The sequence below is a fragment of the Haliotis rubra genome, unplaced genomic scaffold (genome assembly GCF_003918875.1).
Source record: "Haliotis rubra isolate DU_JTF1 unplaced genomic scaffold, ASM391887v1 Scf405, whole genome shotgun sequence".
Taxonomy (NCBI): Eukaryota; Metazoa; Mollusca; class Gastropoda; order Lepetellida; family Haliotidae; genus Haliotis; species Haliotis rubra.
Window position 1 is genome coordinate 631434 of NW_025767086.1, and position 12995 is coordinate 644428.

Consider the following 12995-nt stretch of genomic DNA (forward strand, 5'->3'; position numbering starts at 1 on the left):
GGAGGCAGCCAACATACCACAGAGCATCATACTTAGAAGAAAAACAATCTGTTTTAAATTTTGTGGTCCTTTATCATTGATTTAAGACCGCTAAAAGTTTAATTTAAAACCAAACATTTAGCGGTCTCAAATCAACGATAACGGATCGCAAAATTGAAAACAGAGTAGCTTTATCTTCATTCTAGCACGGCTGATAAGCGTTTTAAAACCGAACTGTTTGGCGCGCAAGAACACAAGACATGAAGAGGCCTTTTTCCTGGAAATCGCTTGGAATTGTCCCGTTGAGGGACAGGTTGTGTAATGAACAAAATAAGACATTTTCAACAACATAATGCTTTATTTCAGGAACCAGTATGCTTGTATTTATAACAAGTAGCATACATAAATGAAAAAAATACATTTTATACTGCGAGCAAGTACAATTATTTGATTTTTCTCAAGCGAATTATTGACCGCCCCTACTGTATGACAATCGATTTGCCCCAATTTAAGCAGTGAACTCGCTAAGTTTAGTCGCCGCTAACTTTATTCACGGAAATAATTGTTGATAACCACCCGACTATTCCCATTTTGCAAAAGACCTGAAATGCCACGTTTTATGTGGGATACATGGACAGTGGAAGCGGAAGGACTGGGCATGACGTCCGGGTAGGAAGCGGTCAGGTTAGGACGTGTGGGCCGAAGCGTGTTGTCGACGTCATGCCACCTAGATCTGTACCCGGTTTGAATATACTACTGCTTTTGCGCTACTGACGGATTTTCCAGCTTCGTAGTTTCTTCACTGGGATTAGGCTAAAGAAATTCGTCTTTAAACCATTCGCTTTTTACTTCAAAAGCACCAAAGATGCTGACGCGGCAGAAACTGCCAATGTCCGACATGTTTGTTTACAAACAATAGGGTCAACGAGTTCGTTGTATTCATACGCGGTGAATCGGTCACTTTAATTAACGGTCTTAACCTGCCATTTAAGTACGATTTTGATGTGCTCTCAGCCAATCAGAATCGAGTATCACACAATGTCGTGCTAGAATAAGCTTTTATGACTGTTTCCCAAACCTGTTACAAGATAACTTTTCAGATGACACATGGGGTGACATACTTAGAAATTGATTAGTATCAGTGAATCAATGTGATGGAAACAATCCATATACAAGAAAGTATCTTTTAATCATCGTTCACATGAAAGTGTTACATACAAGTGACCAGTCTCACAAATATACACATGAAAGTTCTACATACAACTGTACACAGGAATATACATATTACTCGCAAGTGACCAGTTCCACCACTATGCATGAAGCTGTGGTCGGTCGTAAAACATGTCCAAGGGGTGGCAATCTTTGACAAAAAGGCACGCAGGATTAATTTCTACAACATTCCACTGACAACAATATCAACATTCCGTTCCACATATAGCGTGTAAAACATAATTCCACATATAGCGTGTAAAACATAAACAAGACAAACAAATAAAGTTAATTCATGCAATTATTCAGCCATTCATAAAATTACCAGAAAAAGCAAAAATGTGACATTAAAAGCTCTAAGAACCCATCTGATTCATAATCATGTATGTGTGTGTAGATGCAGGTATGCTAGAAGAATTTGCACAAAAATCTACACCTTGGTGTTAGTTATAAATATTTACATGTATACATTCATATTCCTTCAGATTCTTGAATACACAGACATTTCTAAATTCATAACTGGTCATAGTCATAGGAAATCAAACTGGTGTCAAAACCATTCTTTTGTTAATTACAGGGAAGGTATTCACTGAACAAGGTCCTGAGACATATCATCTGATATATATAGTAGCGAGCAGAAAGGAAGTGACAAACATGTTTCCTCAGATTCGATGCCACTCATGAAATAGCCCAAATAATGTGTTTTGATCTGTCTGTAGCTTATGCCGTTGTTACGAGATTATCTCCCTTGAGACAGCTTGGTCACCTGACCTCCTTGCTAGTAGCTTAAGCATGATGTTACAAAGCAACAGAAATCAACACACATTTTATGAATATGGTATAAAATCAGTAAACAGACTGTGAATTTGACAGATTTACATAGGGGTTCAATCTACCTGCAATATGAAGAAATTTGAAGCTGGACTGGGTCAGAGCGGAAGGGCTGGATCGGGACGATGGGATTCTCTCAGTGTGAATGACAGGCGACGGATGTCTTGCAGCGGTACACGCAAACTGGTCTGCCAAACAACTTGCTGTGAAGGCTCTAAGGAACCCCTGAAGCAATCTGGGTATGTCAAGCGAGTCCCAAAGTAAATCCCATATATGACAGCAGTGCATATCAGTGGCGGATCCAGAGGGGTGGTTCAGGGGGTAAGATGGTCAAGCAGTGGGTAATCATTGCTGTAAAATCGTTCCAAAGTAATCACCAAGCGTCATGATTTGGGGTGGCATTAGCAAACACCTCTTCTGACTAGTGAGTGAGTGAGTTTAGTTTTACACCACACTCAGCTATATGGCGGCGGTCTGTAAATAATCGCGTCTGGACCAGACAATCCAGTGATCAACAGCATGAGCATCGATCTGCGCAATTGGGAACCGATGACATGTGTCAAGCAAGCCAGGGAGCCTGACCACCCAATCCCGTTAGTCGCCTCTTACGACGAAGATCAATATTCCAACCCCAACCTTCACGGGTTCTTCTGACTATTACAGGATGGATGGATTCACTCAAGTACTGCCAACTTATACAAGAAGTTATAGTGGAATCACATCTAGGTCAGAGTGGCACACCTTTTAAACTGTCACAGGACAATGCACCTGTAGATAAGTCAAGACACACCTGTATCTGGTTTGAGACAAATCACGTGACTTTACAGAAATTCCCAGAAACTTGAACCCCATTGAAAATGTGTGGCAGATAATGAAGAAAACTCGAAAAACTCGAAGCAAAGAGTGTCGTGGAATGGTCCCACTTCATCAATCAAATGTGGGTAGATCTACCCCAGGGATACATAGACAATTTAATAAACAGGGAACGCTGCATCCAACAGTGTATCAAGAGAAACGGCACACTAACAGACTATTGACTTGCATATTCTTAAACTTCCATATCCAAAGTATGTGTATGTAAAAGATCTTTGAATTTGACTGAAAAAAAAAATTTACTTCTGTAAAATGTTGCATATTTTCTGCTCTTTACTGTACAAATATAAGAAGATATGCCTGACATATTTACCATTAAACAGAGTAACATAACATATCTTGTCAAGTCTTAGCTTGGGAGACAGAAGGTCAAGTGAGTGATTGAGTGAGTTTAGTTATACGCCACACTCGGCAATATTCCAGCTATATGGCGGTGGTCTGTAAATAATCGAGCCTGGACCAGACAATCCAGTGATGAACAGCATGAGCATCGATCTGAGTAATTGGGATACGATGACATGTGTCAACCAAGTCAGCAAGTCTGACCACCCGATACCGTTAGTCGCCTCTTACGACAATCATGGGTTACTGAAGATCAATTCTAACTCAGATCTTCACATTTTTGTGTTCAATAGGTCAAGATTTAATCATACAGGAAAAAGATGTGAAAATCCGAACATCTTGTCACTGGAATTAATAATTTTTTTGTATTTCTACAAATTAAGGAGTGTTTAGAAAGAGTCGATCACATCAACATTACTAAATATAGCACAATACATCATGGTCATGTATAATTAGTGGTTAGACAGAACAAGGCTGGGACAAGGAAGGAGTCTCCTTACACACTTACACACTTGAACCCTTTACAGTACTCTGACTAAATATGCTGCACCTAGCTATATGTACCACATGGGCAGTGGGGTAGCCTAGTGGTTAAGACGTTCACTCGTCATGCCGAAGACCCGGGTTCAATTCCCCATATGGGCACAATGTGTGAAGCCCATTTCTGGTATTCCCTGCCATAATGTTGCTGGAATATTGTTAAAATCAGCGTAAAACTAAACTCACTCACTCACAATATGTACCACATGTCACAGACAACTACATATCCAGCTGTGGAAGCAGTGTGGTGGAGCATCACAGTAGACGCCATGCTTACCATTTACAACTTCACTCAAATACATCATCACATTGACACATTTTTGGTTACATCATATGGAGCAAGTGGATGTTTTACACCACACCTGACACCTGTAAGTAAATTAACATAATGAATAGTCATCAACAAGCCCACAAACAGTTGCAAGCACACATGTTATCACAGAAGTGTAACTGTTAAAGCTACAAACACATTGCACACATTGCCTTAAAAACAGCAGATAGTAGAGAAATATTCCATTAGTAATGGTAATACTGTTGTTGATACACATGTTTATTACAAGTCCCTTCTTGTTTGACGTGTAACCTAAGTTCATCCTCCAGTGGACATATGAATACAGTCATGGTATGTGGAATTACACTGAGGCAAGCAAGCATTGTATTTTCACATTAACTTGTTAGTAATTTATTCATACTGAGCACACCCAAACCATGTCCAGGATCTTTTTCAATGCAGTTAAAAAGAGTAATTCTTTACAAAATTCATTGTCTAGAAACTTTTTCATGAACTTACACATGGAGGCCTTTTATAACTTTGCCTCCAGAGTCTTTCTCAGGTTTCCTGTTGGTATTTACACACACTTTTTGAACGAATGATGCTATGAATAATGGTTGTGCAAACACTGACAGGTCATTGAGTATGTACCACTTGTTGGTCACTCAGGGAATATGATTTGATTTTGTAGATACTTGTGTAATTCCTAATAAAACATGTTTCAGCTGGAATTGGAATTGTTTTGTAAATTCATAAACCAATTCATTGAAATAAAACAACATGGTCTCATAACCCATTACAATATTTAATAGCTTAAACCATTTGGGCTCTTAAATATGACAAAATCAAAACCTAGCCCCACCTGTTATTATTTTCACATGAAACCTTATGGATTATTGCATAAGTTGAAACTGTGCCCATAAACTGTTCTACTTCACAGACGAATCTCATAACAAAGGCCTGGGTCCTAATGGCTACTTTTCGGCAACCATGATGCCCAGCATCTGAACATCTACAAAGAAATGTATGACACAGATGCTGATAGTGACACCTATTGTACATAACATTCAAACAAATTTTCCATGATAGGAACTCCAATATGTTTCCCCATGACAGAATTAATATCAACTTTCCGTTCCATCCTATGAAATATATTTACTGAAACTGAATATCAGCCATTCACATTTGTGGGACACGACAAACTATTCTGCAATTTCACCACCTACAGGAAATCACGCCAGACTTATCTTCACTTCAAAGGGAGGGTTATCAGCATTCATTTCCTGTCTGAATAGCTGTGTGTGTTGCCAGGCATTGTCTCCATTACCACCGCTCAGGTCCGCAGTGATAGTCAATGTCAGACATCCCTTCACATCAACCTCCCTCAAGGTCACCAGTTCAGGACCTGCAAGATGCATCACAAGTCCATTTCAGTTAATGTACTTTAGGTGAACATACAATATGGAACTCCCGGAACCATCTTCCATTACCCAGTTGTTTTAAATCTCCATTATGCAATGATAAATACCCTGGACATGCTGAAACTCATCAAATTCAATATGATCAGGGGCTAGCTCCAAATAGGTGAAGATTTTGAATAGCGATCCATGCCACACTCACATGCAGAAGAAACATTCCGATTGGTTGCTGATTTCAAAATCATGAATCAGAACAATTACCGGTATGTTCTAGGTTAGTTAAAACAGAGAAAGTCCAGGTAGCTTCAGTTTGCTGAATGGGTCCTAGGTATCAAAATGCCATTAACTCAGTGGAATTATGATACACATGATGATTAAGGACACATGTCCAAGAAGACATATCAGCTACATAAAAACACATTTCATTTCCATATTGCAGAACTAGATCCTCCCAACTGCTTGTCTTCTCCACGTAGGGAAGGAGACTAAAGCTGCTCATGCATCCTATATATATCACCCTGTAAACAGAGTACATTATAAGTAGTACGCTTCTCTCAAGGGTAATACGGTCTGATGTACGCTTCTGTGTAGCAGTCTTAGCCGAGCTGGTAGGCGAGGGATAACACTGCTATAAAGAGGCGTATATCAGACCATATAACCTGAGGGAGAAGCATACAACGTATTTATCTTACCACCATGTTAAATGTACAAAACATAATTTTATTTTATTTTGAAGATCGCTACCCACTATTTGACATGTAAACAAAATTACCATGTAATTTAGATGTTGGCAATGGCACAAATTTAACTTAAACTTAAATAAGCTATAAGCACAGCCATTTTGAATATTCTTAAACATGTTAAATGAGAAGTCTGCTCAGGACGAAGGACATGTGAAGCTGGTATTGATGGGTTCAATAGGTGGGGGTGAATAGAACATTGTACCTCTCATTCTGATACACTTGTCATCTCCACAGATTGTCCACATCACTTTACCACTCTCAAACACAGAACTGTCTGCCTTCAGTAGACACCGGTTGACTCGCAGACCACTTTCTAGAATAATATGAAAACAATTTTCAGTCACTCTCATGAAATGATTTACGTTTAAGATATATATTTCAGTTGTATGTATGTGTTCAACTGACAAAAATGATTAACTCAAAGCAATCAACTAATGTAAATGAATAATTGTGTTACTATGGTTACAGACATTTAACACAATTCAGTAACCATAGTAATTATATTTTAATCCAGACATATAATCTGCTATCAGTATCATGGTTATGGCTCTTGATACTGTTTTGTATATACTAGTAACTCTAAAACAGTCATAACACAGCCATAACCACACAAAGAATCATATCCATGTACTAGTCAAACATGTTAAAGATTCTGCTGCCATTACATATTCAAAGCATTTACTTAACCATGTGAAAAGTTAAGAGGGATGCCATGGGTCCAAGTCATAATGGATAGAGATACTACACTCAAACCATATGATAACAATTTCAGGTTTAGATTCTACCTCCAATCATGTACTACAGCAAACATCATTCTTTCCAAACATTTCACAATTAGCAAATCATTGAATGACCTTAACCTTTAAAGTCAAATTTCCACGAGACTGATGCCCGAGCAGATCCTTCTGTCCGCGTTAGGTACACCATCTTCCAGTCTCTCTCCTCCTTCCTAAACACAGATGATGCCTTGTGTACACAACTCAGCCAGCCTGCTGTCTCCGAGTTACTCGACGACAAGCGCACATACTTGTCTTCAGCACAGTTATACTGAAAGTGACACACTTCTCGCTCTTTCTCTTCCTGTGTCAGAGTGAAAATGAATGAACCACTTGAATCGGTACCTTCAGCCCTCCCTATTTCTCCACGAGCCTGTCGCCAAGCTAGTGACCCCGTAGTACGCCCTGACAAGCCTTGACCATCTGCTGTTTTAGGAGTAAGGAATTCAACCAGCTCTATAATCAGGCGATTTAAAAGTTCATTTTTCCTGGACGTGGATAAAGCATTAACTTTCTTGTTCCACTGTCGTGTGAGGACACTACACAGCCAGTTTTCACGACATTCTTTTCTTCTCAATAGCACTTCAGGATGTTTGGATGAATACCGCCACGTAACATCCAGCACTTCATCTTTGGAGAAAGCAATGATATATGTCAGCTTCTTCCCCCAACCAGCCTCATAAAGCAAGGGTTTATCACAGACATTTTCACAGGGGTCACAGTGCAGCCATCGCCTCTGTGAATTCGAGTACACTTCAGTCCACACATGGTCAGTCCAGTCCAAGACGTATCTAGCTTCAAAACCCACAGCTCGACAACACAGAGTGAAGCAGTTGGCCCACTCTCCACATCGGCCTCTCCGTGTCTCCAGGAGTTTCTGTGGATGGTTGTAACGTGGGAAACGTGTGTGCTGCTGGCAAGAATTGCACCTGTAGTTTTCTACTCGAGATGCCCCCCAAATCCTTTCCTGAGGTAAAGGATCAACTCCACCCATAAGTCGAGTCTCGGCCCCACATGCATTGCATGGAGGAGCATCCACCCACTGAAAAAAGGATTTTTTGAACCACCCAAGCAGCTCCAACAGAAGAGTGTCTTGTCTGTCCAGAGCCACCTCACCACGTCCAGCTGGGCACTCCTGGATCAGGTTCCGCCAGTTGGCGTCTGCTGCCTTCTGGAGCTGTTCCAGTGGAATTACCTCCCTTGCCTTCTGCTGCAGGGTACGGTCCTCGTACATCAATACATGGGACATTGAGCTCTGAATCTTGCTGAAGAAAACTGACTCCATTTCCTACAATATACAAAGTTTAAATTCATAACATTATGAATAAATTCTAGCTCAGAGCATAGCTAATAATTGATCAATCTTTTCAGGTAACATGTGTTACACTGAAGATCCTTCCAAACTTTCAAATTCTTGCCACTAAAGCCACACCCATTTTTATTATAGTATATTTATATACTGCACACACCCAGGCAACTAGTGCATGCTCAAGGCAGCTGGTGGACTGGGACACATAGTCACAGTACTTTGTCTAAGTTCACTGCACGTTGCTGTACCCGCAACTAGGTGTTTGCACGTATTCATGTGGCCACCATCTGATATACCAATGGATATGTGGGATTTTTAAGTGCACAGGCTTGTGTACTGTACACTAAGGGTTGTGACAACACTGAAAGAGTCTGCACATAAAGTTGACTCCAAAGTTTTTACACTCGGTCACATGTGGGCTCGATCCTGACACCTCAACCTCGCTGGATCACTAGCCTGGCACCTTAGCCAGCTCGCCAGCCATCCCCCATCACTGCAAATAGGATTTTGTCAAGGCAAAAGATATACTTGCTAAAACCTAGCAAGACAAACAAAATGTAATAAATTTCAAAATACATACATGTACTAAACCCAGTCTGCTACCTTAGTCTATAGTCATAATCTTCCAGATTTCATTAACTATGGTGCATCCTTGTTCAAACATGTTACCCTTGCTGGGAAGACACACATACATGAACATCCTGCGATGACATGGTCTGTTGAGCAGATGCTGTTGCAGCGCTGCGAGGAGCTTGCGGAGATAGAGAGGGTGTAGACATAGCTGTTGATGCACTGCTGGGAGCTTGTGTTGAGATAGACGTTGTAGATATTGCAATGGATGTCGTTTGAGCTGGAGACTGTGATACCAGAGTGGGATGTTGGGAGGTGACAGATTCAACATTGTCAAGTACAGGTGCACCCAGCTTGCTGCGTTGAGACTGCAGTTCAGCACAGATGAGACGGAGTGTGTTGAGTCCCGAGCCAACTGGCATTGTCAAGTACTCGCCATCCTGCAGCAAGAAGCAACTGACATGAAGACACATAAGACACACAGCAAAATTTTGTGTGGATAGTAGGGCTGTAACGATGCATTGAACTATCAATGGATAGCAATTGTTGAGTCTCCGATAACAATGAATCTATGGTAGAAACTAAAAACTATCAATGCATCAATAGTATGTGTGACTATCAATAGTTTAGTAATTGACTTCTGTTAATAAATAAATGCGCAGCACAAAATACAGGAAGTACCTGATTCGTTCACTTTGATTTAGAGTTATGGAGAAAACAACTATTGCAATGGTATTGCAATAGTTGGTCGCAATAGTATGTTGCAATAGACTCTTGCTATCGCAATAGTTGTTTCCCCTTCAATAGTCACCCCTACTGGATAAGCCATTAGAAATATCTCTGTTATGCTCAATATGACCCATGTATTTTTTATCATTATCGTAGTTATTTAAAGTTGAGTAGGTTCGTAGCTTTTACATATCATTATCTTGATAAAATGATGAACAGAATGTTCTGCTCTGTAATTGTTCATTGGACTTATAGGTATTAGATAATATAGTTCAACAGTTTTGTTCAGAGCTTTTCCAGACAGCCATTGTAGCACAACATTTATTGAAGGTCTGCATAAAAGAAGGGAAAGTCATGGTGGCACGATTGCTCTGAAGGATGCTTCCCTGGTCACACTTTAAGGAAGTTACTCTGAGATGATTATATAGTCAGGTGATGTGAAGTAGCATACCGGGTATAACTTTGCGTTCAAGATTACATTGCTTATATACTGAGGTGCATGCACATGTACATCTCCACACACTCAGCATAATGGCTCCGAGTCAACAAGTCTTTGTTCTGTTCCTTTAATGCCGAACTCCAGGCTGGGTAACAACATGTAACATATTTTAAGTTCTTTTGGTATCATGTATCCAGAGATGAATCTGCTGATCTTCCTTTCTCTGGGCTGGATGTCGATAATTTGCTTAACCACATGAGTGACTGCATGAGTTTCGTTTTACGCCCCGCTTTTAGCAATATTCCAGCATTATCACGGTGGGGGACACCAGAAATGGCTTTCACATATTGTACCCATGTGGGGAATCGAACCCGGGTCTTTGGCGTGACGAGCGAAAGCTTTAACCACTCGACTACCCCACCACCGCTTAACCACATGAAGGACTATTACAACACTGATTGAGGATTAGTTTTACACAAAAATTACAGTGACTTATGGCAAACGATTTGCCATCAGGCATGATTTATGAACACATAACGTTAAATATTTAAAACACCTGGACTAAAGAATTTAACTGTGATCATACCCAGTAGTACCTTCAACAGTTACCATATTCCACACTATTATAATGTAGTTAACTAAATACAGAATAAACCATTTTCACTTTTGCGGCAGTTATGAATAATGTAGATGGAAGAAATAAAGTGATCGTACCTCTAAGAATCCCATTTCAAACAGAACTTCCAAAGCGCCACTAATTGGGAGTAACTTCGACTGTACGATGGGGTTTCCCAAACGGATCTTTCTATACTTGGCCTCATTCGGTTTCTTTAGTATATTGCTGGCAAATTTAAGCAACAACTCGGAAGTTTCGATAAAAATTTCCTTAGAATTCTCCGCCAAAAGTTGGGACACAGAATCCCACGTAGAGGCCATAGCTATGATGAGTCACGTGATTGGATCACTTCCGGGTCCATGATTCAACACTCGCGGCAGTGCTGTGCTCATGAGTTTGTGCGTTGTACGGTGTCGGATAACAAAGTGTGGAACGCAGCTTATCGTAAACTGGTACCATGTCCTAGTTGCGCAACTTGGACACGGTGACTGTCTGGACTTTGTGCAGCAGTTGGTGGATTTAGCTCCCTTACACTACTGTGCTCACACTGTATTTGTCACTCAGTGACCCCAAGCTGCATGAAACCGCTAATGATATTGCTTTCGCATGGGCGAACGGTGCATAACAGGTATTTCTGGGACGTCTATATACGTTTTATATAAACTCTCCTACCCAGAGTTGCGTTCTATGTCATCACTGCGCGGGAGTATGTTTTAGATGAACATTCCTTGAATGTCTGAACAAAGAGATCCATAGATCGAAATGGCATAGCCCATGTCTGGTGTCCCAATCGTATTATTGTTGGAATATTGCTAAATCGACGCAAGACCATATCTGCACTTTCCTGGCCGTCATTATAATACTGACTGTGACGGAAAGATGCATATTTGTATTCATTCATTTCATTAAGTGTTACTCGTATCAGCTAAATTTATATTATTGCCAGTGATTTGATGCTGCGTTTTAAATTATTAATAGTCAACTGCCACTGAGCCTAGGAAGGCCGAAGGAAATAATCGTACTCACTGCAGAGACATATGACGCAACACTCCTGGGGCTAAACAGGGATAATCTACATATATATAGTCTCCCTGGGCTAAATAAGAATAACTTTTGAGTGAGTGAGTGAATGAGTTTAGTTTACGCCGCACTCAGCAATATTCCAGCTATATGGCGGCGCACAGGCCCCCACTGCGGGTCAGAAAATCGGGCCTAGTTTATCGATTTTCTGACTGGCAGTGGGGGCCTGTGTGGCGGCGGTCTGTAAATAATCGAGCCTGGACCACACAATCAAGTCATCAACAGCATGAGCATCGATCTGTGTAATTGGGAACCGATGGCATGTGTCAACCAAGTCAGCAAGCCTGACCACCCGATACCGTTAGTCGCCTCTTACGACAAGCATGGGTTACTGAAGGCTCATTCTAACCCGGACCTTCACGGTAGAAAACGTGTATATTTCACTCATCCAGAAACAAGAAATGCACTTAAATCAGGTGACACATCACGAGCATGACTCTTTAAATAAAATGAAAATCCTGCAAAATATCTACATTCAATTAAATTCTTGTGAAATTTGAACACATCGCATCTCGTTCAATGAAATAAAGTTTCAATTATTTAAAGACAAATGATCTGGTCTGACTAAATATTTTCATACATTAAGTTTAGAATAACCCTAAAAACAGTTTACAAATACATTCAATTAGTGCTACTAGCAAAATATGTTCTGCCTAGGAAATAATTAACTTTAATATGTATGTTTAGATTCTCAAAAACCTTTTCACGGTGTTTGCTTAATATCTTATTATTTAAAATATATTTGTTCGGAATTGAAGTTAATGAACATTTACAGATCTGGCTCGTGTGGTGAAGTTAAATCGTACTTTAAATACCCCGATTCAGTGAGAATGCTATGGGGTTAATGATGGCTTTATCAAGTTAGCACAATGAGATACCACTCCGAAGTGTAAAAAATACCCCACGGAGACGCAATAAACAGACATGGAAGCGACCAAATTTTACAGACCACCTTTCCCGTCTTTTGGCAAGGCACTGCAGTCGGGTTTGGAACCACACACCTTCGGAGGCTCTATAGACTAGACTAGGAAGTAGCACGGAGGCTGAACTCATAGAGAAAATCAATCATTCTTTATATCTACAATGCTTAGACTAAGTGTACAGGTTTGTCGACATACCAATATGTGAGGATGTGAAAGCCAGCATGTACAATTTTGTGGAAGTGTTTTTGAAGTAAAAATGTTATTAAATAAGTTGACATCAAACTGCCAAGATTTAGAATATTCATCTTCAAGACATGAACACCCGGGAACAGTTACGCAGTTCATGT

General features: G+C 40.3%; 1 protein-coding gene across 1 annotated transcript; it reads right to left on the reverse strand.

Moving 5' to 3' along the window:
• Positions 1–3430: 3430 nt before the first annotated feature.
• Positions 3431–10985, reverse strand: LOC124287707 (peptide-N(4)-(N-acetyl-beta-glucosaminyl)asparagine amidase-like). The gene is made up of 5 exons (XM_046724228.1): positions 10744–10985; positions 8984–9301; positions 7067–8270; positions 6409–6519; positions 3431–5450 (listed from the first exon to the last, which is right to left on the reverse strand). The coding sequence occupies exons 1-5, from the start codon at positions 10963–10965 to the stop codon at positions 5278–5280; spliced, it is 2028 nt and encodes a 675-aa protein (XP_046580184.1). The 5' UTR covers positions 10966–10985; the 3' UTR covers positions 3431–5277.
• Positions 10986–12995: the final 2010 nt, after the last annotated feature.

Coding starts and splice junctions, on each gene's coding strand:
- LOC124287707 (XM_046724228.1), bottom strand. CDS start 10,965: ATGGCCTCTACGTGGGATTCTGTGTCCCAACTTTTGGCGGAGAATTCT. Junction 8,271..8,983: donor TGTCATCGCAGGATGTTCAT/GTATGTGTGTCT, acceptor TGTATATTGTAG/GAAATGGAGTCAGTTTTCTT. Junction 5,451..6,408: donor CAAGTGTATCAGAATGAGAG/GTACAATGTTCT, acceptor TGCATCTTGCAG/GTCCTGAACTGGTGACCTTG.